Below are 23,606 nucleotides of genomic sequence, written 5' to 3' on the forward strand. Positions count from 1 at the left end.
CATACCAGGGCACAACTTAGGACCGGTCACATGAATAATAATGTATTATCTTTTTGTTTTTGGTATTCAGAACTAATGGTTTATTTTTTTTTACTTATATGACCTGTCAGGGTTTGAAAATCTTAATCTAATAGATTGCACACAATATTAAATTCAACATTTTTGAATGCGCTGAAAGAGTAAAGAAGACATTGCAGCAGGCTAAGAAAATTACTATCAGATTCAATCACTTCAATTACAAGCAATTACTTGCCACAGCAGGAATGTAGAGAATGTAATGGTTCTTTGCAATGGTTATTAACAAGTAAGCAGGGGAAGTGGAATGCTAAAGTTTTGATTCTCAGGGAAGCTTTCTAGAGTTGAAGTAGGGACTAGATAGAGAATTGAAAGTTTAACTATTAAATAGAATTTTAAAAATGCACTTCTTGTTCATGCAGATTAACTTTATCCAATTCTATAAATGACATATGTAACTCAGGGGTGAAATCCAGCAGGTTCTGACAGGTTCTGGAGAACCGGTAGCGGAAATTTTGAGTAGTTCGGAGAACCGGGAAATAGTCATTTTTTGGGCTGGCCGCAGAGTGGGGTGGCAATGGAGATATTGCAGTATCCTTCTCCCAGGAGTGGGAAGGGAATGGGGATTTTGCAGCATCCTTCCCCTGGAGTGGGGTGGGAATAGAGATTTTGCAGCATCCTTCCCCTGGAGTGGGGTGGGAATGGAGATTTTGCAATATCCTTCCCCTGCCACGCCCACCAAGCCACGCCCCCAAGCCATGCCCACAGACCCGGTAGTAGAAAAATTTGGATTTCACCACTGATGTAACTTATACCATCCATAGTGTTATTATTGGCTTGAATAGTTGGCTGAGAATTATGGTAGTTGTAGTTCCACATATTTGGAAATTACATTGGAAAAGTCTGGTGCAGAATAAAGCTGTCCAATATAACATGACTTCCTTCATTTGTTTTTATGCTCTGGCTAATACATATCAGTGTGCAGAAAATATTTAACACAATGGTCTTTCCAGTTACAGAATTGAACATAAGAAATACAAAGAAGGATAGAGCTAATCTTTTGTCAATAGTTGTTGGAAAGAGAAAATACTATGTGATATTTAATTATACTCTGCTTTTAACACGTTTTAGGTGATTACCACTGACATATACAGGATGGACTTATTTTTCCTGGTAACCCTGGGAAACTAGAAGATTTTCAGAGACAAGTGGATGTTATTTAAAATCTTGTCATACTAACTAAGCATTTGTTTTAAAAGCAAATATCTGCTCTTTGCAGTTGCTGAAGTAATTTTAATAGGAACAATGCAGTGTTATCCTAAGCCATAGCTACGTGTAGCTATTTCAAGTTGTCTCCCTTGGATGTCTCAAGTGTTTTGTGGATATTAGAGAATAGATATCACAGTAGGAAGCAATTTAAAATTCTTTTTAAAAGGTTTAAGAGATTCTGTATTGTTTGTAATGCTAAATTCATGGGCAATTTGAAAATACAAATGATTATGACAGGTGATGAATTTTATAAACTATCATGAAAATGACGATAATAATTGAAAAAACACAAGGATACCAACACCGATGGATAACAGTTGTTATCATGTCAATCAAAAGCTACTAAGTAAGGGGTGTCTTTGGATTACCATCTTCAAAACTAAACAGCTCTATTGGGAAAGAAATTTTTGTGAGCCCCATGACTCACTTCATTTGATACAGAATCTGTTTGATATTCCAGAACTTTAAATGTTCTTAGTCGTGAAGTCATGTCCAACCCATCGCAACCCCATGGACAATGTTCCTCCAGGCCTTCCTGTCCTCTACCATCTCCCGTAGTCCATTTAAACTGACACCGACTGCTTCAGTGACTCCATCCAGCCACCTCATTCTCTGCCGTCCCCTTCTTTTGCCCTTAATCGTTCCCAACATTAGGCTCTTCTCCAGTGAGTCCTTCCTTCTCATTAGATGGTCAAAGTATTTGAGTTTCATCTTCAGGATCTGGCCTTCTAAAGAGCAGTCAGGGTTGATCTCCTCTAGGACTGACCGGTTTGATCACCTTGCCGTCCAAGGGACTCACAGGAGTCTTCTCCAGCACCATAGTTCAAAGGCCTCAATTCTTTGGCACTCAGCCTTTCTTATGGTCCAACTTTCATAGCCATACATTCCAACTGGAAAAACCATAGCCTTGACTATACGCATTTTTGTTGGCAGAGTGATGTCTCTGCTTTTTAGTATGGTGTCTAGATTTGCCATACATTTCCTCCCCAGGAGCAAGCGTCTTTTAATTTCTTGGCTGTAGTCCCCATCTGCAGTAATCTTGCAGCCCAGGAAAATAAAATCTGTCACTATCTCCATTTCTTCCCCATCTGTTTGCCCGGAATTGAGAGGGCCAGACGCCATGATCTTAATTTTCTTAATGCTGAGTTTCAAGCCAACTTTTACACTCTCCTCCTTTACCCGCATTAAGAGGCTCTTTAGTTCATCTTCACTTTCTGCTATTAGAGTGGTATCATCTGCATATCTGAGGTTGTTGATATTTCTCCTGGAAATCTTAATTCCTATTTGTGATTCATCTAGCCCCGCTTTTCTCATGATGTGCTCTGTGTATAAGTTGAATAGGCAGGGCGACAGTATACAGCCTTGCCGAACTCCTTTCCTAATTTTGAACTAATAAGTGATTCCGTGTCTATTGCTTCTCAACCCGCATATAGGTTTCTCAAGAGACAAATAAGATGGTCTGGTACTTCCATCTCTTTAAGAACTTGCCACAATTTGTTGTGATCCACACAATCAAAGGCTTTAGCATAGTCAATGAAGCAGAAGTAGATGTTTTTCTGGATTTCTCTAGTTTCTCCATGATCCAGCATATGTTGGCAATTTGATCTCTACTTCCTCTGCCTCTTCAAAATCCTGCTTGTACTTCTGGTAGTTCTCAATCCACATACTGCTGGAGCCTAGCTTGTAGGATTTTGAGCATAACTTTGCTAGCATGTGAAACTAATGCAATGGTGTGGTAGTTTGGGGAGGTCAGTGACCACCCCATCGTGGTTATCAGGGACCTTAAGCTCATTCTTGTATAGTTCTTCTGTTTTAATTTTGTCACCTCTTCTTAATCTCTTCTGCTTCTGTTAAGTCCCTGCCATTTTGGTCCTTTATCATGCCTATCTTTGCATGAAACATTCCCGTCATATCTCCAATTTTCTTGAAGAGATCTCTGGTTCTTCCTATTCTATTGTTTTTTTATCTCTGCAATTCTGCATTCAGTTGGGTGTATCTTTCTCTTTCTTCCTTGCCTTTCGCTTTCCTTCTTTCCTCAGCTATTTGTAAACTTCTTCAGACAGCCATTTTGCTTTCTTGCATTTCTTTTTCTTTGGGATGGTTTTAGTTGCTACCTCTTGTACATTGTTGCGAACCTCTATCCATAGTTCTTCAGGCACTCTGTCTATCAGATCTAATTCCTAAATCTATTTGTCACCTCTATTGTATATTCATCAGGGATATGATTTAGTTCATACCTGAGTGGCCTAGTGTTTTTCCCTACTTTCTTCAATTTAAGCCTAAATTTTGCAACGAGAAGCTTATGATCACAGTCAGCTCCTGGTCTTGTTTTTACTGACCAGGAGCTGTATAGCTTCTGCATCTTTGGCTGCAGAGCACATAACCAATCTGATTTCTGTGTTGATCGTCTGGTGATGTCCATGTGTAGAGTCGTCTCTTGGGTTGTTGGAAAAGAGTGTTTGCTATGACCATCGTATTATCATGACAGAATTCTATCAGCCTGTGCCCTGCTTCATTTTGTACTCCAAGGCCAAACTTGCCTGTTATTCCGGTTATCTTTTGGCTTTCTACTTTAGCATTCCAATCTCCTATGATGATAAGGACATCATTTTTTGGTGTTAATTCTATAAGGTGTTGTAAGGCTTCATAGAACAGGTCAATTTCATCGTCTTCAGCACCAGTGGTTGGGGCATAGACTTGGACTACTAATGGTTTGCCTTGGATTCAAACTGAGATCATTCTGTCATTTTTGGGATTGTATTCCAGTACTGCTTTTCCTACTCTTTTATTGACTATGATGGCTACTCCATTTCTTCTGAGGGATTCTTGCCCTCAATAGTATACCTGATGGTCATCTGAATTAAATTCACCCATTCCCATCCATTTTAGTTCGCTGATTCCTCAGATGTTGATGTTCAGTCTTGTCATCTCTTGTTTGACTATGTCCATCTTGCCTTGATTCATGGTTCCTATGGAGCATAGATCTTTACAGCATTGGACTTTCCTTTCACCACCAGATACATCCACAGCTGAGTGTCCTTTTGGCTTTGACCCAGTCGCTTCATTCTTTCTGGTGCTACTAGTACTAGCCTTCTGCTCTTCCCCAATAGCATATTGGACACTTTCCGACCTGAGGGGCTCATCTTCCAGCATCATATCTTTTTGCCTTTTGGTACTGTCCATGGGGTTTTCATGGCAAAGATACTAGAGTGGGTTGCCATTTCCTTCTCCAGTGGATCACATTTTGTCAGAACTCTCTGCTATGACCTGTCCATCTTGGATAGCCCTGCACGGCATAGCTCATAGCTTCATTGAGCTATGCAAGCCTCTTCACCACAACAAGGCAGTGATCCATGAAGGGGGTAATTACAGTACTGTAGTATTTACACAAGTAGATAATATTCCCTTTGACATTGTTGCCTATCATCATGAATTTCATCCATTTAATTAATTTTTTTCAACCTGTTTCAAATTTCTGGTTATATTTCTGTAGTGTAATAAAATCCATTGATTTATGTATTTATGAGTAAATTCATGGAAGTAGAAACCGAATATAAATTTAACTGTCTGGACAAGCCTGAAGTATGTTGAGGAATATTTCCATTTTCAAATCCTAATCCGTTCTTTTTTCCCACCATCCTTTCATAATTTTCTTTTATTTCCACAGTTAGTTAAAAGCAAAAAATAAAATATCTTTAAAATGTCAGTAGTACGATGTTTTGTGTTGACTTTCTTTATATAATATGAATAGCAGTTTTTTTAAATATATGTTTTTCAGGAACAGCTAATCTTGAGACAAGTTATGAACAGTTTGCTGTCAGACATTCCAGCCTACATCACAGTCCTTGTCATCCCCATTCTGCTTTCCTTTTCTCTGCATAGATTTTTAAAAATAGTCTAATTTATGGTTGGCTTGTATTTTGGGAAGAAGCTCTTTTTCCCCAGCTGCAAGTCTTTCTAAGGTTATAGGATTACAACAGTATGTTTATAGAAGAGTTTAAGATAATGTTGATATAAGCCTTTTAGCTGAAGAAAAGTTTTAAAGCACCTGTCAAGAACCCTGCTTTATTTCTGAGGTATGGAATGAAACACATCTTTAAGATGTTAAAATACTTCCATTCATGTAATCAATAGTCAAGCTTCAGGTGGAGACTTTACCTTCCCACTACTCTCTGCTGGCAGAAAGTGAAACTGCTGGTGGGATGGTAGTTTTCCATCCCCAGTATGTGAATAGAAACTTTCACCACTGCCACGAATCAAACATATGTGTTCAGTCAGTAATGGCCATCCAAATAATCTGTGTTGAAGTTGCTATCCCCAGATCCTAAGCCTCATCATTCCCTACAGATTCTCTGAAGCAAACTTCAAATTTTGCCATTCCTATGGCAGATATAGTGGATTTGTTCCCATTTTAATCTGTGATAATGGGAATATATATAACAAATGAGAACAAGTAAGAAAAAGCTTACTTTTCCAACCTTCATTAGTTTGAGGTGGCTTGTTTGTTATGGTTACTTTGTAATGGTATTTTCTTATTTCCAAAGGAGTACTTTACTCTACAAAACACGGATTTGGGTAAGCATGTAATATATTGAGTGATCCATCCATAGCGGCTTTGTCCAGTGGTGGCATTTGTAGTTCAACACATCTGAAAGGCACAATGTTGGGAAGGTAGACATTAAATGTTCCTAATTTTTTAAAAAAAAGATTGTCTTGATGGCTAGCAAAGCACCATAAACTAATCTGTAGATCAAAACATGATCAGGTTACTAATTCATCTCCAGTTCTTCACAGGAGGCCAATCTAAATGTAACTGGTATGTACTGATAATATAATGCTCTGCACATTTTAGAACTTACAACAGTGGCAAATGCCTTGTTCTCCCATATGACAAATAAAGTGGTAAGTCTGAGTGTGGACTATAAAAACCCTAAATTTATGAAATGTTTTTTTATGGAGAAGTATTGCTACCTGATCCTTCTATTGATCTCAAGTGGTTCAGTCAAAGCATTGGTTTATGAAAATAGCCATTGCAATTTAGGGATAATTTTTCTAATATGTTTTATAGTTAATAAATATATTGTTTAGATTAAAGCTACTGTATTTATCAATATATTACTCTGCATGTTGCTTAGAGTTTTTAAATTCATATTAGGATAATTCTTCTTCATGATTCTAATATTGGTTTCAATATTGATTCCAAACCCTCTTTTTGAAGCAATTGCTATAGCCATATTTTTATAGTGTTCTTTATTCAGAAGGAAATGTAAAAGTTTATGATTTGGGAGAGACTAGAAGTAATTTACAATAGATTCACAACGGTCTTCATCATTTCTGTAAATCTGAAATGTTAACAAAGAACAAAACTCCCTGCCCAACTCTCTGGGTTCTTGGCAAGTTCTGTAGCAATAAAAATCAGTGCAAAAGGTGGGGAGGGGGGAGGGGGGAGATGTATGATTTATATTCAATCTAAAAATGCTAAGAGAGGAAGAAACTAATTAAATTTCACCCCTTTTCATTTTAGGGTATTATTGAAACAGAATTGCAAGTTAAGCTAGCCAAAAGTCAGAAGAGACTTAGCATAAATTATTCCCAGGGAAATTGTACACTACTACTTGAGTTTGGCTTTAGGGGAGACTAAAATAAATTTCATGAAAATCTGCCAATGTGACTATATCCTGGCCATTTTATAGTGGATTTGTTTTCTATCAATTCCACAGAAGTTACTAAATCAATTCCAGAATGGGGATATGAAAAATATTTGTTTTACTATAGTGGTTTCAGCTTTAGGTTATTTCTGTCTCATTCCATGCCAGTAGAAACAGGAAAAAAAGTAAACATCTAAATAGCTACAGTTGGCTTTCTTTATTACCCCACAAAAGTAGCACCATGAGCAGAAGACACAGTGTATCTGCTGATATCCTAGTCCTAGATTATAAATGTGAGAAAGAGAAAAATTATACTTTGAGTTATATATTTTAAAGAAGTGAAGAAGGAATTAATATATTTGGTTAAGTACGATAGATACATGTTTTTCTTGTGCCTAGCTCTTTAACATTTAGCTGCTGCTTTTTACCTAATTCTACCAGGAGAGCCCCTAGAAGCACCGCATTTTTTTTTCTTTTAACAACCCTGTAATCCCTTGCAATGGGGTGGAGCCAGGCCTGAGCATTTATTGGCTGGATGCCCTTCCTGATACCTATGTGGCGCTCACAACAGATATTTTCTCTTTGCGCCCAGAGAAACAAATATCTGCTGCTACCTAGGATCTAACTCAGCCTCCTGATAGGCTGAGTTGCAATAGGCATTGCAATAGCCTCATTCACTGTAGCATTAGATAAGATAGGCAGGCTATTTTACTAGACTATAAATTATGCATCACCAGCTTTAACTGATGAAAAGCACTAAAATCATTTATCTACCTATTCCACCTCCCATCAAAACTCTTTTGTCCATGGCACTTTTACCCCCTCTGTTCCTGGTTTATCCAGTTGTTTCCTTATTATAAAGGAATAAGGAAATATTATAAAGTGATAAATATGGATCTTTAAAGTCTTAGATCTATTTGACCTAAAGGAGCACAGAAGAACAGTTAATAGATTTTTATTTTGGAAAGCCTGATTAATTTTAAACTCACAGACTTATTCTTAAACTTAGTATTACTGTGCCAAGTCAGTAATAGAAAGAAAAGAAGAAGCTGCCCAGGGACTTTCATCTTCTGATAGTGACTTTTATGGACTTCAGCTGGCATTCCAGATTGTTTTCTGTGGTTATTTCTCACTTCTGTGCAAACTGCTTGTTACTATTTCTGTTCCTCATTTCATAAAACTATTTCATAAAACCAAAACCAAGTGTGTAAAAGTGTGTGTGTATATATATGTATGTATATGTTGATTGGATATTGTCGCATTCTTTAATATGTTTTTCTATAAATTTATAGAATTTATTAAATTTACTCAAACAATTATTGTCAAAACTTTATAAGACATTATTAAGCAGAGTATTAAAACAAATGCGAAATTAGGTGATTAAAAACATGGGGATAAATAATTTAAGACCAAGGTCAAATACAAAGAACCTGAGACCAGGCATTCCCATTAAAATAATAATAACAGAGATGACAACTCTATGGCTCTTTTCTCTCTCCACCTAGCCCTCCCTGCATGTCCTTGGAGAAGCAACCAACACTCTGCTGGTTTTTAGAAAAATGTTAAAACGGAATTATGTTGGAGGGCTTTTTCCTAACCTTATATCTGTAACCATCATGCTCTCTTTCCTGATTCCACATTCTTTATGGCTGACTTGTTACTCTTATCTTTGTACCTCTTACCTTATCCAATGATATAATTTAAAACTAAACCTTCATAAGAAAGTTATTAATTTAAAAGGGAGACCCTTTGACCATTCCATCACAATTAATCTATAATTTAACAACTGATTTATAATAACTAGGTAGAATTAACATCCTTCTCAGGAGGAGATATTCATATTCATAGCCTTTTTACTTTCCTATAGCTCCATAGATATTTTCAACCATCTATTAATGTTACTATTACTGTATCTACATTTTACAATTGGAAGTATTCAGAACTCCCAAGAAGAATATTTTCCTAGGAATACTGATCCTTAAATGTTTAATTAAATCTCAGCAAAAGACACAAAGGCATTCTGTTGCCTACTGGAAAAGTGTTTTATGTATTACTGTTTCTTTTATATTCAAAATATTTGCGCTATTGCTTTACAACCTCCAGAAGAGAGCTCTCAAATGATTAAATAATAAAAAAATACCTTATTAAAAATAAAACATGGCAATAATTTCTTCATAAATTTTTCAAAAATTTAACTTGTACATATCTGCATTCAGAGCAGCCACTACAGCCATTTCTTCATTTTCAAAATCTACTAATAATCTGAAATTATCAGAAAGTTGATGGTCTTTTATAAAAGTCAGAATTGTTACAGCCATATTTTTATATATTTAATCGTATGGTGGATATTTTCTATTTATGTACACTGGCAAAATTGTCAAAAGTCATATAGATGAACATGTTATACAAAATATTTAAAATAAATAAAAACCGAGTGAAACTTTAATCGGTAAATTTGTCATCTCTAGGTCCAAAAACTAGTGGTCTTTTTTTATCCATTATCTTAGATCACTTTGAATCTTTAAAAAAAGTGAAGAAAAAATGAGGAAGTTGTTTCTATCTGAATCATAATTACAAAGAATTGAAGCAGTTAGTATTTGAAAATGGAAAATAAAAATAGAGAGGAAGGGACAATGAAGGATGGGGGGGGGAACTGTGAAACAGTAAATAGCTGTGCTTGCAGATATAAATTGAAGTTCAGCTAAAATGGAAAACTCTGCATGGTTTGCTCTTCGTAGAACATCAGCACAATGCAACAGTTTCAGCTGCTATTCCCAACCTGTTAAAACCGAAAGAGGTACAGTAGATGAGATGTTTCACCTAATCTAGCCCAGAGCGAGCAACAGACAACCTGCACACACGAACATGCACACATGAATATGCACACACTGCATCTCAGCATCTTTTTTTGCATCCTAAATGCTCTACTGTCATGCTGCCAAATTGTGGCTATCCAAATTTCCACTTTTTATCAAAATGCAGTAAAACGTGTTAAGCATCTTTTGTCTATCTCAACCCAAAGAAGCATTGGGGGATGGGGCAGCTAAACATTCATTTATCTTCCCTCGAGGCTCATCCAGTATCACTGCTTCCTTCTGAGGTCCTGAACAGTCAAACAGATTAAGATGCAGCCCTGGTGCAAAAAGATTGACTGACTCTTATGTCAGAAAAGAACTAGTTGTGTTATTCTCCGGTTTAGAAAGAACACAATCACCTTTCCTTTCTTTAAATGGCTAGAAAAAAGCAGTTGGCAAGAATAGAATAGAATAGAATAGAATAGAATAGAATAGAATAGGATAGGATAGGATAGGATAGGATAGGATAGGATAGGATAGGATAGGATAGGATAGGATAGGAATAGAACAGAACAGAACAGAACAGAACAGAACAGAACAGAACAGAACAGACTTTATTGTCACTTTGAATGTACATTAATAGGCATACATTAAAATGAAATTAGGTTGCATACAGCTCTCAAAGGGTCTGCACTGAAGCTGAGGCTGGCAGGTGGGGAGGAAAGAGAATGCAGAATTTGCAATGATGAAATGAAACACATGTACAGACTTGATGTGCTTGTGATCTTGCTACAGGTGCCTGTAAGATAGTCTTGTTCAATGCCATTCATCTTTCAAGACAAAGAGGGGTTATTTTCCCCCTTGGATTGGAATTCAGCATGTTCCGCTTCTGTGGTTTTTAGCATGGTATCTGACACTGGTCTGGATGAAAGAGACCAGGAAATAAAATGAGTCACCTTATTGGTATAGCATCCATACCTTAAAGTAATATCTGTGACTAATAAATTAAACCAAATTAGTTATTATTTATTAAATTTATATGACAGAAAATGTAAGGGAAATGTATGCAAGGGAAAAACAGAGGAAGAATATGAAGAATCGGCTGTAGGATTCAAAGGAAGCACTTAATAGGAATTCTTGCTTAGACGTAAAATTGTTAAAAAATCTAAATCCTGGCTAAAAATATGGGGAAAGGTATATTTAAACAGAATTGTGTTTGCTGTGCTTTCACTGTATTGCTAAGTGTCTTATTGACCACTTCAACATGCTTATTTGGTTGAAAATCTCCAGCAATATTTGATACATCTCTCTCTCTCTCTCTCTCTCTCTCTCTCTCTCTCTCTCTCTCCCTCTCCCTCTCCCTCCCTCCCTCCCTCCCTCCCTCCCTTCCCCCTGTCCATCCATCTCTCGCTTGCTCGCTCTCTCACACACACACAAATATATATATATATTTGTGGCACCTTTAGGCATGTGAAGGTGTTCCAGTGCAATATTTCAACACCTTAGATGAACTGATAGAGTTTTACAAGAAAGAGAACATGGGGCTGGTCCGGAGCCTTAAATTCCCAGTCCCGCATGAAGAAGAGGAGACAACAGATGATCTAGAAGAAGATCAGGGTAAGAAGTTCAAAAAATAGTAATTTACATTATTACTGATCTAAAGTTGCCAATTTGCAGGAAGTAATCCGTTTTACAGTGGAATTGAATTGACCTGTTGAATTAAGGACTGTTGAATACTTAACTTTATTCCTTATTATACACATCTCTAATAATTCTTTGAAACCTGACACAGAACACTGCCTATCAACCAACCATAATGAATATAATTCAAGAATATTATCTCATCCTGTTCTTCAAACAGTAGAGAATGCCCTGGGAAAATGCAAAGCATTTTATTAGTCTCCTAATTATATACTTTGAGGTATTTCCCTGTTATATGTGAAAAATATAATAAAATAATCCAAGAAGGTCTATTGTTCTACTAGTTTTGGAGTATTGTATTCCTTTTAGTCATAAATACCAAGTTAAACCATAATTCTCTTTAAAATGTTTATTTTTTACTTTTGAATTGTACTGTGTATGTAGATTATTCTCTTCACTGATCATACTGTCAAACTGATACTACTTAATACTGCTTTCGTTAGCTTTTTAAAGTTTCTCTGGCAGTACATTTTAGATGTATGCAAGCACAAAATGTTACTTGAAGTTTCTGTCTTGCTTCTTCTGACATGACAGTAGAAACATATTTGGCAATATACTCTTCTAATGGTTTACAAAGTTAAAACTCCAAAACAAGGTTAAAGCAATAGAATTCCAATTAAAAGCAAACAGAAGAAAGCCGCATCTATAATTCTAATTACAATGTACAAAATCTTTCAGAGGAGAAAGGCTTTAACTATGTTTCAGAAGCTCACAAGATTATACATTTGATACAGCTGTAGCCTCAACCTAAATCAGACTAATCCTGAGTTAGAGAACTGGTTTCTATGTGAATCCTATGTAGTTGTTCTGGTTCTTACATATAGTCCTTTAAACATGCTGGTGCCACGGCTTCATCCCGAGGGGAGTCTTCAGTAATACTCTTCCCACTTTCTCCCAGGGAAATCCCAATTAAAATAGCGATCTTGTGGTTGTACTTATTAATAGATTTTTCTATTAATATTATTCCAATAGCTGAGTGGAAATACAAGTGATTAAAACAGAAAGAAACCTTTAATCATAATGTAGAGATAATGCTAGAGCTATTAGAAATTAAAGTCTTGCCTCTAAAGCTGGTGACCATCCTTGGGCATTTTGTTTGCTGGAGAAAGGGGAATCTGTTGCATCAACAGCTCAAAAATAAAACCCCCAATTTCTTTTCTTTATGTTTTCCTGCTGCAGGAAAGAAAAAGATCTGCTGTGTTTCTACCTTACAGTTCGATTTTTTTAAAAAATTGTTTTGTTTTACGGTACCCATTTATTCCTTTCCTTCCTTGTGGTGGCTCATTTTTCCTTCTTGGCCAAACTTCTGTGCTCCACCCCACTTTGCTCATCTGACTCTCTACTTTCATACCTTCTAATCGTCTTTCCTTTCTGCTTTTATTTTCCATACAACCTCTAACCCCTACAATTCAATATTCAGAAGTCTTTCATTTCAACAATAGTTTATCTTTATTTCTGATCTCCACTTCTTGTTTACTGTGCCCCATTTCTGAAGGTTGTGTTTCCCCTGATGCCTTCATAGGTGCAACCTTGTGTGACCACTTGTTACATACTCTTTGCATCTAGACTATTCATTCCACTGTCTCATATAACCTGCATCTGCATAAAATAACTTTCTTTTTTTCTTTTTCTCCCTGCATGCTCATCTAAATTTAAATCTGCATCAATCCATCTATGTACTAAATCTGATGAAATGAGCTTCAGCTCTTTTAATAAAATCTGTAGAGAGAGGGAGGGATGGAGGAAAGGAGGATGTTACCAATGGTACCATTGTTTTTCTTTAGTTTTAATTCTTAGAGAACAAGGGGGAGAAAAATGGATACTATCCTGCTGCTACCTTTCTCCCATCTCCACATATATAGAAGGAAGTCTGGAGGACTTTATTTACGTGCACCTGAATGATATATGAGAATCATTCCTTCATGATTCTGGACTGTGGGTGGGTCTAGAGAAGACCAACTTTTTACTTCAGAGAAAGAGGACATCAGTCAACTGGGGCATCCCAGCTGATCAGGCAACTCTGGAGCAGCCTGGACAAGTCAAATTATAGTTCTGGTGCCTTGTGTTTTTTAAGAATAAATACTTGACGTAAACACAGAAATAAATTCCAGAACAATATGTAATGTTAGCTTTCATTTGTCAAAGTTTTTTTCTTCAGATTCAGTCATATTTCATGCCACTGAGTTATAGATCCTTCCACACAGGAATCTTTACTGGAAATGCATTAACTGGTCAGAAGAGGAAAACATGTTTGCAGAAGAGCCAGCTGGGATCATGATAGAGAGATCAGTCATGGACCAATGCTTAGCCTTACAACATCTAACTAAGAAATACAGTATATATTCCCACTTGGGGGGGGGGTGTTGTATGTGGCTTTAATTGGTTTTAAAACAATCTTCAATTTAGTCTCCAGTGAATAATTGTGGTTGAAACTGGGGAGATCTTCTGTTGATACTTCTTAGGCCTTATTAGGGCATAACATTACTTATCCATATAAGACTTGACAGCCAGGATATTTTTCTGGCCTGGTGCCTACTTATAAGGGTGCAAAGCAAGGTTATATTCTAGTCCCCTTTTTATTTAATTTCTATATTATTGATATGGGGCAAATCTCACAAAATTAGAACACCTTCCTCCAAACCTGACTGGTAGACCTATCACACATCTCTTACATGCAGCCATCATTTCTATTTCACCCATTGGTTTGAGGAGAGTTCTAAAATCAATTGCTTCTTGCTGCATGGTCAACTATTTAATTATTAATTATGAAGAAACTGAAATTATGGTCTTTTTAAGCTTCTAGATGCAATCATAAATGAGAAATAAATGAGAATGCAATAGAACAAGTTGAGGCCTTCAAATATATCACAACTGTTTTTTATCCCATTGGCCCAAATTCAGTTCCTAAAAAAGCGTCAGAAGTGAAGTTGTTAAATTGAGTTTTCATGTGTGTGTACGTGTACGCAACAAGAGGTGATTATCTCCTGGTGTACAAAAAGTAAGATCAAAATAATATCATGGATTCCAAATATGTGCATATAAGAACCATTAGAAACTGTACAATGAAGCTTCTTGAGGAATCTGTCTTTGGTTCCTTGTTGTGTACCTAACTCAACACTTAACATGAAATAGTTCCAATTAAAACTTAAAACCCATATCTGAATAGCACTGGCTCAAACTAATTTTCAATCCAGATTTTCTGGCTTCTTTGACTTTTTAGAACAAATTCAGAGTTCTTAGTGAAAATTATTTGCTACCACCTGTTTCTTTTTCCATTATCTGATAAAGTGTGATAATTTCCCCCAAATAGATTAAGCTGAAACATACTGACTATACCATGGTCATTCAATTACTTTCATGTCTATGTGAGGATTTATACTTAAGTCACCAAAATCTTTATCGAGCTGTCATTGTACCATATCAACATACACAGAGGTTACCCTATAGAGAAGTATTCTCTAGTAAGAATAGTATCCCATTGAAAAGGAGAATGTTTTAAACAATTAAAGTAGTATTTTGAGTCCCTAATTCACAGTGTGTGCATATTTTCTTTTGGTGACAGATTATTTGCCTATTCCACCTGTATTACCTCCACGCAGCATTTCAGTTCCAGTAAGTGAAACAAAGGAAGAGCTTTTACCCAGTGATAATGTCCAGATGTCAGAAGCTAGCAAACAACCTCTTTCTGAAACCTTGCTTCAGCGATTACAGCACCACGATACCAGCAAGTAAGTTCTATCACCATTTCTCTCAAGAAGAATGAGAAAGTTTGGAATTTTCCACATTTCCTTTCACAGTTCTCTTGAAAAAAGGTTTCCAGACAACTCTAGGAACAGGCCAGAGCATTTCTTTGTAAAGGTGTCCAGGAAACTGTAAGAGCTAAGAAGGCCTTCCTTCAGGAAATGGAAAGCTAATGAGGAAAAAAACCCTCTGGCAAAACAAGTATATAGTGGTACTATGGAATGCCAAAAAACAAAAACAAAAAACCCAGAGGCAAACAAAAATCGAAGAGAACAATAAGAATTTCTAAAAGTTAAGTTTTTAAATGACAAAGTTGTTAAATGTTTCCTCAGGGAGGATGAGGAATTTGCAGAGAAATGGAATGAATTCTTTGCTCTTTTACTGAAGAATTATGTACAACAAAACTTTAATAAACCTTTTTCTTAGCAGACTACAGATGAAATGGACCAAACTTCTGTGTAAATATCTTCCCCAAATAATGTATGAGCTCTTTGTTTCAACCAAAGTATCCAGATGAGGGAATAAAATTTGCTTTTCTTTTATGTCTTTCATGGTAGTTTATATCATTTACATCATAACTTCATTACACAAATTGCATTTGTGTGTAATGTGCAAGTGATGTTTAATTGACATAAATGATATAATTTACACTGTAATGGACATCCAGGAGTAATAATTGACCACCTAAAATATTTCAGTGTGATTTTCTCAGGCAGAAAGATAACATATTCTAGGAATTTGTTTTTCTAATAGAATTCTATGAATTCAAGACCTTGAAGAGGTTCTGCAGGACCAAGGCAGGAAAAAAGACTTTTGGAGAAAGTTTTCCTTTTCCCTCCTTAGTCTCTTGCAGAGAGCTTTCCCCCCCCCCCCTTAGTAGCTAAAGTACAGCAGAAATGGCAGTGCTTTATCAGCTGACATTGAGAAGCCCCATCTCTCTTGAATGGGTATTCCAGGATTTTTGGTTTTTTTAAATAATGATGCTCCCATGGTCTGAAACAGTTGGAAAACCACTATTCTAGGACATTTTTGTAATAACTCACTCCTGACACCCCATCAAGAATTCTTAAAGATGTAACTGATCCCTCAAATAAAAATCAATGCAGAACACCAGAAGATAATCCATGGAATACCAGTTTTTAAAAAAGAGAGATCTGGGAAATCTGACAAGTGAGTTTAACATCTGTTCCAGACAAATTAGTACAATTAGTAATCAAGGAATGAATAACTAGGCACAGAGAAGAAGAAGTCATGCTGGAGAAACAAACAGATCTTGCTTTACTAAGTTTTATTTTTGTGGCTCATCAACATGGGTGCAAGTGTCTAAATTTATCAGTTGTGAGATAAGATATACTATTTTTAATGAATTGCTAGCTGGTTAAAAAGCAGAAAACAATGAATAGAAATAAGTGAACAATTTTGTTTGTGGAAAAGGTAAGAAATTGAGTGCCTAAAATATAAGCTTTAAAATTGTTCTTAAATTATCTTGACTTATAGACAAGCAGCAAATTGCACATAATACTATGCAGAGTGATAAAAGCCAAAAGCAATTGTAGGCAGCTTCATAAGCATCTTTTTAAAATGCATGAAGTGGCAGATGGAAGTCAATTTATAAGTGAAAAATAATATGAGGCAAAACTTTTTGCTTTATATAAACATTGATGGTATCCAAGCTGTTTGAAACTAGTCAGGCTGTAGCTCAATGAAGATGTCAGCTCATTCTGTGACAGCTGTGGAAAAGGCAAATGTCATGCTATGGTAATAAGAAAAGGGATTTAAACTAAAAATGCCAACATCATAATCTCCTTACACAAATGTATGATGCATCTTCATCCAAAGTACAATGCCCAAGTCTGGTTGGGCACTTAACAAAATATAATAGATGTAATGAGGGGGGAGGAGTGCAGAACACTTTCCATATGAAAAAGGTCAGAATGCTTGTGACTCTTGAGCTCAGAAAAAAGTACTTGAGAGGAGATGTAACTGAGGTATATAAAATAATGCATGGGACTGAAAAAAATAGACAAGAAAAATACTCAAAGACTAGGGCCAACAAGCAAAATTGTTTGGAAGAGTTTTTAGCAAGAAGGAAGGAAGCAGTTCTTCACACAGCGTATAATTAATCAATGTAAGTCATTAATACGCAACACAGTGACAGGCATAAAATTGAATGGTTTTAAAAGAGATGATTTTAAAATTAAATAAATTCTCTCTCTCTCTCTCTCTCTCTCACACACACACACACACACACATTATATATATATATATATATATATATATATATATATATATATATATATATATATATATATATATATATATATATATTTATAAACAGGCACAGTGTGGGCCTAAAGCTACTTTTATTAGAACAGCTATAGTAACACAGAACCATGCAAGTCTGAATGTTCGGTCTCTTCAGCCTCTTTTATTTTTCATGTGAATAGGGGAGAGGGGCATCTTCATAAATCTCTTTCTTGCTTTGGGCTCAACTCATGTTTATCTGGTTGTTTCCTTGGTAACAGATCTTCCTTCTGTCCATCAAGGCTGTACTCTCTATACAAGGAAAGAACAGTTTAGGAAGAGTTTGCATCTTGTTTAGAAGCACCCCAGAGCATCTGGTTGTGTGTTGTGAGAATCAAAAATGAGTCTTGGCTGATACAGCCAGCCTGTTCTTACGCTTTTCTGTTCATAAGTGGTATTTTATAAAATTAGAAGACCAATTTTTACTAGGTAAATGTTTCTGCTTGTACTGCTGCAATGATAGCAGAAATGGAAACTGGAAATGATCCATTTTCTGTTCATTTCTAAAATGATTAGGAATCCAGCAATTTTAGTGACCATATTAGAGGTAGATAATTCAAAAGGGTGGTCCCACTTGATAGGAGGGTGGGGTGCAAAATTATCTTATAGATAGCAACAAATTTGCTGGTTGGATGTTCTTTCAGGAAAAGGTTAGGAGGTTTGGTTTTGTGTGGGTGGTAGACAGGAAGAAAGCCTTCCTCCTTTGGTAAAACAAGCTATTCTTGCACGATATATCAGCAAACAAGAAACTGATGAAAGAAAATGTATGCCTTGGGCTGCAATCTTATAGGAGTTTCCTTGGGAGAAAGCTTAGATGACTCTATCCCTCCTCCACCCCACCCTTTCACTTCCAACATTGTTCAGAATAACAGATGATGCACACTAGTTCAAATCAGGGAGTTCTTTAATTCGTGTTCCTTCTGTAAATGTATAAGGAGGCTTAGGCAAGCTCCTCTTAAACCATCTTAATGGAATAATTGTACTAATCCTCTTTATTAGTATTACTGAAGCACTTTGAAAGCAAAAGATAGATGCTGCTCTACAATTGTTTAAATTTATATAGTTAGCTTGTGTTTTGCCCTGAGCGTATCAGTCATTTGAAAATTACATTTTAAATCATTAGTAGACGGCATCTGATCCAGCTCTTCTAGAAGTTATAGGACTAAATGTTCCATCATCCTACATTATTGACAAAGTAGCAATTGGCAATCTACAACATCTGGAAGGTCACATATTGCCCCCTCCTTGTCAGCAGGCAAGCAGACTCCTTTCTGACACAATTCTTGCCTTTTGTCTCTCTCCTACCTTTATTCCTTACTAGTAAGAAATTGAAATAGGACACAGCTATACAAAACTGTTGTAATTCCCTCTCACCAAGGATTTTTTTCTCCCATTTGCCCAAAGTTAGGTACCTAAACTTAATGCTTGATTTGTTTTTCAAGCTGTTTCTTTCTTCCACAGTATTCCAGAAGAGCATCTCAAACTTATCCAGGATTATTTGAGAGTTCATATAACTAATGATATTGAAAATGTACAACTGGGCTCATGGAATCTCCCTCAGCTGAAGAAACTACTTACAGGACTCTGCAAAGGACTCTTCAAGTAATCACAAGTTCATTTGTAGGCATATTTCAATATCAACAGTTTGGGAATTCTGTTTATAACGATTTATATAAATACTTGACTAATTAGTTAGAAGTCATTGCACCTTTGGCCTGAGCTCTTAACATGGGGATTCAAAATCATTAGACCAGCATTACATGTGCTAAAGTTTAAGAACTAAGAGTAAGGCTGAGGGAGAAATTTTGTCCAATGGGGAAGCAAAGGCCATAGGGCGTACAAACCAAGCTAAATCTCCACTTAACTAAGCCTTAACTGTTGCTTACTTTCAACCAAATTGCAGCTGAACCAAAAAGAAATGCAGAACATGTTGTTAGATTGTAGAAGTCTGAAGCTATTTGAAAACTGATAAAGCATCTTATACGCTTTCATAGCTATTTGCTGGTTGACTGGAGAATTTTAGAACCTGCCATCCTAATGGATTTAGAGAGGACAATGTTGGAGAATGCTAATGTAGTACTGCATAACCATGTTGTTATAAAAATGAAGTCTTTATATACATGGCTTTTACATTTCAGTGAGTTGTCCCGGACGTTACCTTCTCTGGAATCTATACAGATGGTGTTCGATCAGCTTTCCCCAGGTACCCATCGACATTCTCAGGTATGATTTCGTGGAATTGGCAATAAATCTCTCAGAATCTATATCAACTTAAATGTGGGTGGGTTTGCAGAATATATGGCAATAGTTAGCAAAGCATTCTTCTTAGTTGATTTTTTCCCCCAATTTGTTTCTTAATTGTATTATGTTTATTATGGGCTACCTAGCAGTAATCCAGAAATAGGTAGGAGCTGCATTCATTCTCCAGGAGCAGATAGATCATGGTGTGGAGAAGTATGCAATGTTTTTAATGTCATTAGCCTCTTTTCTATACTTGATTGCAATGCCAGCTAGAATGCTTCCTGGATATGGATAACCTAATCACAAGGTATCATGGATTGATAACCTCATATCTTCGTTATTATCATGTGTTGCTGTCCTTATGGATAGTGTGGGATGTGTACCTAGCCATTGTCCTCTAACACTAATATTGAAAGACCTGGATTAGGTTACAGTTTTCTACTGAGCCAATTTTAAAATGTTAATATTAAAGTATGAAACTCTAGACACCTATTCTCACATTCACACTGTCTGGAAACGCTTAGCATGATTAAAGAATTTAATTGTTTTAAATTTATAGGTGAATGATCTATACTACTACTATTTTCTCTCAGCTTAATAAATTTTTTGTCACTGACCCAGCACTGCAGGTTGCAGATTATTCCATCTCTGAATGTTATATTTTTCATTATTACTGAAGATGATGGCCTATAGTTTAGTGGAAGCTAGCTGTTCTGGGAGTCACAATGTGATTCTGTTTGAAGAAAGCTGATACAGACAGTTCTAGGATGGTCCATAACAATCTGACCAAATAATCTGTCTTGGTATATATAGAATAGCTTCACCATTTCATATACTCACCTCTTCCTGTGTTCTGCTGGTAAAACTTTCTTTCCGCCCACCCTGATAAATGAAGCATCTACCATTCTTTTGTGTCTGAAGCCCTGGAAAATCTTACTTGCAACTGTATAATGTTACTATTTTGTCTGCACGGCTTAGCTCTAGACCTATAATTACAAGATCACTTTCCATCATTTGCAACTTCTTCTCATTAAAGCACTCGATTTGAAATGGTTCTTTTGTGCTTAACCTTTCAGTGTAGCAAATTCAGTTCCATTCTAGTCTGATATTCAAATTACTGATAATTCACTGGGATAATATAAGTTTACAATGTTTTCTGAAATATATACGCAGATGATAAAATGCTAGACGTATGGGGAAAATGGTATTCCTTTAGTTCTTATACTTTTCTTTTTCTATGATATTCTTACCAGCCATCCTTTGATGTCAATCGTACAAAATTGGTTCAGTTGACAAATTTGCTTTCTTCTATAGAGGATAAGGTACAGTAAATTTTAGATATTTCTCTGGCTGCCTTTAATCTTTAGATGTACTATATCTTCTTATTTAAATACTTTTCATTATTTTTTAATACTTTATTTTAAAAAAATGTCTCATTGTTTCTTATACTACATAGGAACTGAGATCTGTAATATTCCTAACAACTCATGTGCCAAATTGCCAAATACGCATTTTGAAAACCAGTTTTTTATTTAGGAGGTTTTTTCTGTTGTGTGAACTGAAAATTAACTCAGAAAATAACCTGGTCATATGTCATATGCATTTAAGGTTATTAGAGATGCTGAAGACCGGAAATTGTAGATAAGCATTCATTACTTTATTATATGAGAATTGAACTTCATACAGTTACAGTCTGGAGCTCAAAGAAGTTAGATTTTTTCCCCTTTTCATTTCATGGACCATTGCATGGCTAAATTGGTCAGCTTATTTATAATAAGTGTAATTTATTGTACAGTTTAAAATAAAGTGTTCCTAAATCTCCTAAAGTCTCCTTCTGTTGAAGTTTGATATTGTCAGGTAGAGCTATTCATTCTTACATTTTTACAGGTGAAAAGAGTATTGATTGAGGGGCCAGATCCCACACATCGACGTTCACTTATCCCTCCTGTTACCTTTGAGGTGAATTTTAAATTTTATTTTGTCACATAGACAATTATTTACAATTCTTGCTACAATGCTCTCATCTATTAAAAAAAATAAACCATGTTCATCCTGAAAGTGATACAGCGCCAAAGCAACATTTACTCTCTGAAGAAATGTTTAATATAACATTAATATAATCACTGTACAATAAATATAATGATAGTATTCGAGGGATAGCATCAAGATCATGTGTGGTTCTAATACCGCTTTACAAAGCCTTAGTAAGGCCACACTTGGAATACTGGATCCAGTTCTGGTCAATATAAAAAACAAAATACAATATATTAAAAAAAAAAACCTTGAGACTCAGGAAAGAGTGCAGAGAAGAGCAACAAGAATGATCGGGGGCCGGAGGCAAAAAGATATGAAGAACTGTTACAGGAATTGGTTATGTCTAATGAAAAGAAGAACTAAGGGAGACATGACAGCAGTGTTCCAATATTTGAGGGGCGCCCACAAAGATGAGAAATATCAAACTCTTTTTCAAAGTACCAAAAAGCAAGATGAGAAACAATGGATGGAAAATAACCAAGGAGAGAAGCAATGTAGAACTAAGGAGAAATTTCCTAATGGTGAGAGCAATCAATCAATGGAACAGCTTGCTTTTAGAAGTTGTGCATGCTCCATCACTAGAGCTTTCCAAAAGAGATTGGACAACCATTTAACTGAAATGGTATAGGGTCTCCTGCTTGAGCAGGGGGTTGGACTAGAAGACCTCCAAGGTCTCTTCCAACTTTATGATTCTATGCTGTATGTTCTATATTATGTCTCTGCAAGCTAGCCATGTAATATGGAAAGTATGTATGAATAACATTTCTTCTATTCTCATAGGTGAAAGCAGATTGCCTTGGGATTTCTTCCAAGATTCATCTTAAAGTTGATGTTGAGATGGGAAAACTTATTATTAAGAAAGCTAAGGATGGTCCTGAAGATAAATTCTACACCCACAAAAAAAGTAAGTGGGTAGATCCCATTTGCATACACTCAGCACTTTTGCTCAGCTGGGAACAAGAGTATGAGGAATTACATTTTTTTCAGGTTTGCTTCAGGCATAAATTTTGAATAATGAAATATATGACTGCAGAGGTTACATTGTAGCTTTCTAATACTTTTATAGCGAACACATTCAGATAGTGTTTTGATTGAGCAACAGACACAGACAAACAAACTTGAAAGTGAAATTTTATACATGAAATGCCTTAGCGGTTCAGAAGGAAGTCTGCTTTCATTATAAATGGTTGTTACATTTTGTGCCTTCAAAGAGAGAAGATGGATGATTTTGATTGGTGGTGATGATAATTTTCTTTAGGTAATCAGACTAAAACTGCAGGTGATAAATAAACTAACTGTGACATTATTTAAGAGCTAGCTTTAAAGAGAAACTGTAGGGTACTTCCTACTTCTGATTGCTGTTTCATCATAGAAGCATAGAAGGAGGTAGAATGTACAGTATTTTAAACCTTCGTGAAAAGAAATAATATGGTACAACAGGGAAGCTGAAGTTAGTTCCTAGTTCCTACTTCTCTATTTTATTTAAAGGTTCAAATAAAACATGAGAATAATATGGATTCTCTAAACATGTGAATCATGAACTGTGAAGAATTTTGTTCTAGAAACAACGTTAGAGAAACTGATATGGAGCAATCAGTTTGTGACATGAACATATAATTTAGAATGTTCTAACAACCAAAGCAGTATCTAAATTCTTATTTTATGTTCAGCTATTATTTTACTGTTGGTTTGACGGACATATATGTTTGTATTATGGAGTTTGTTAGTAGGTGTTGGAGAGCACCCACCTCAGTCAGGAGGAGGGATCAAACAGGGAATTAGCATGGATTCATAAACGCCAGGAGGCAAAGTCTTTGAACCATATCTAGCCTTTCCCAGGCATATCTGCCAGTCTGAG

At 36.0% G+C, this 23,606-nt stretch overlaps 1 protein-coding gene across 1 annotated transcript in view; it reads left to right on the forward strand.

The window, feature by feature from the left end:
• The window catches only part of INPP5D (inositol polyphosphate-5-phosphatase D), a 77,207-nt gene that overhangs the window by 11,546 nt on the left and 42,055 nt on the right, over window positions 1-23,606 (forward strand). The window contains exons 3-9 of the mRNA XM_070945255.1: window positions 11,194-11,344; window positions 14,991-15,156; window positions 18,935-19,075; window positions 19,612-19,696; window positions 20,968-21,036; window positions 21,602-21,673; window positions 22,529-22,652. Coding sequence (XP_070801356.1) covers window positions 11,194-11,344; window positions 14,991-15,156; window positions 18,935-19,075; window positions 19,612-19,696; window positions 20,968-21,036; window positions 21,602-21,673; window positions 22,529-22,652 — 808 coding nt within the window. The remainder of the gene's footprint in view (window positions 1-11,193; window positions 11,345-14,990; window positions 15,157-18,934; window positions 19,076-19,611; window positions 19,697-20,967; window positions 21,037-21,601; window positions 21,674-22,528; window positions 22,653-23,606) is intronic.

This window comes from Pituophis catenifer, unplaced genomic scaffold, assembly GCF_029215685.1.
Source record: "Pituophis catenifer annectens isolate HBS135680 unplaced genomic scaffold, rPitCat1.0.hap2 SCAF_6, whole genome shotgun sequence".
Classification (NCBI taxonomy): domain Eukaryota; kingdom Metazoa; phylum Chordata; class Lepidosauria; order Squamata; family Colubridae; genus Pituophis; species Pituophis catenifer.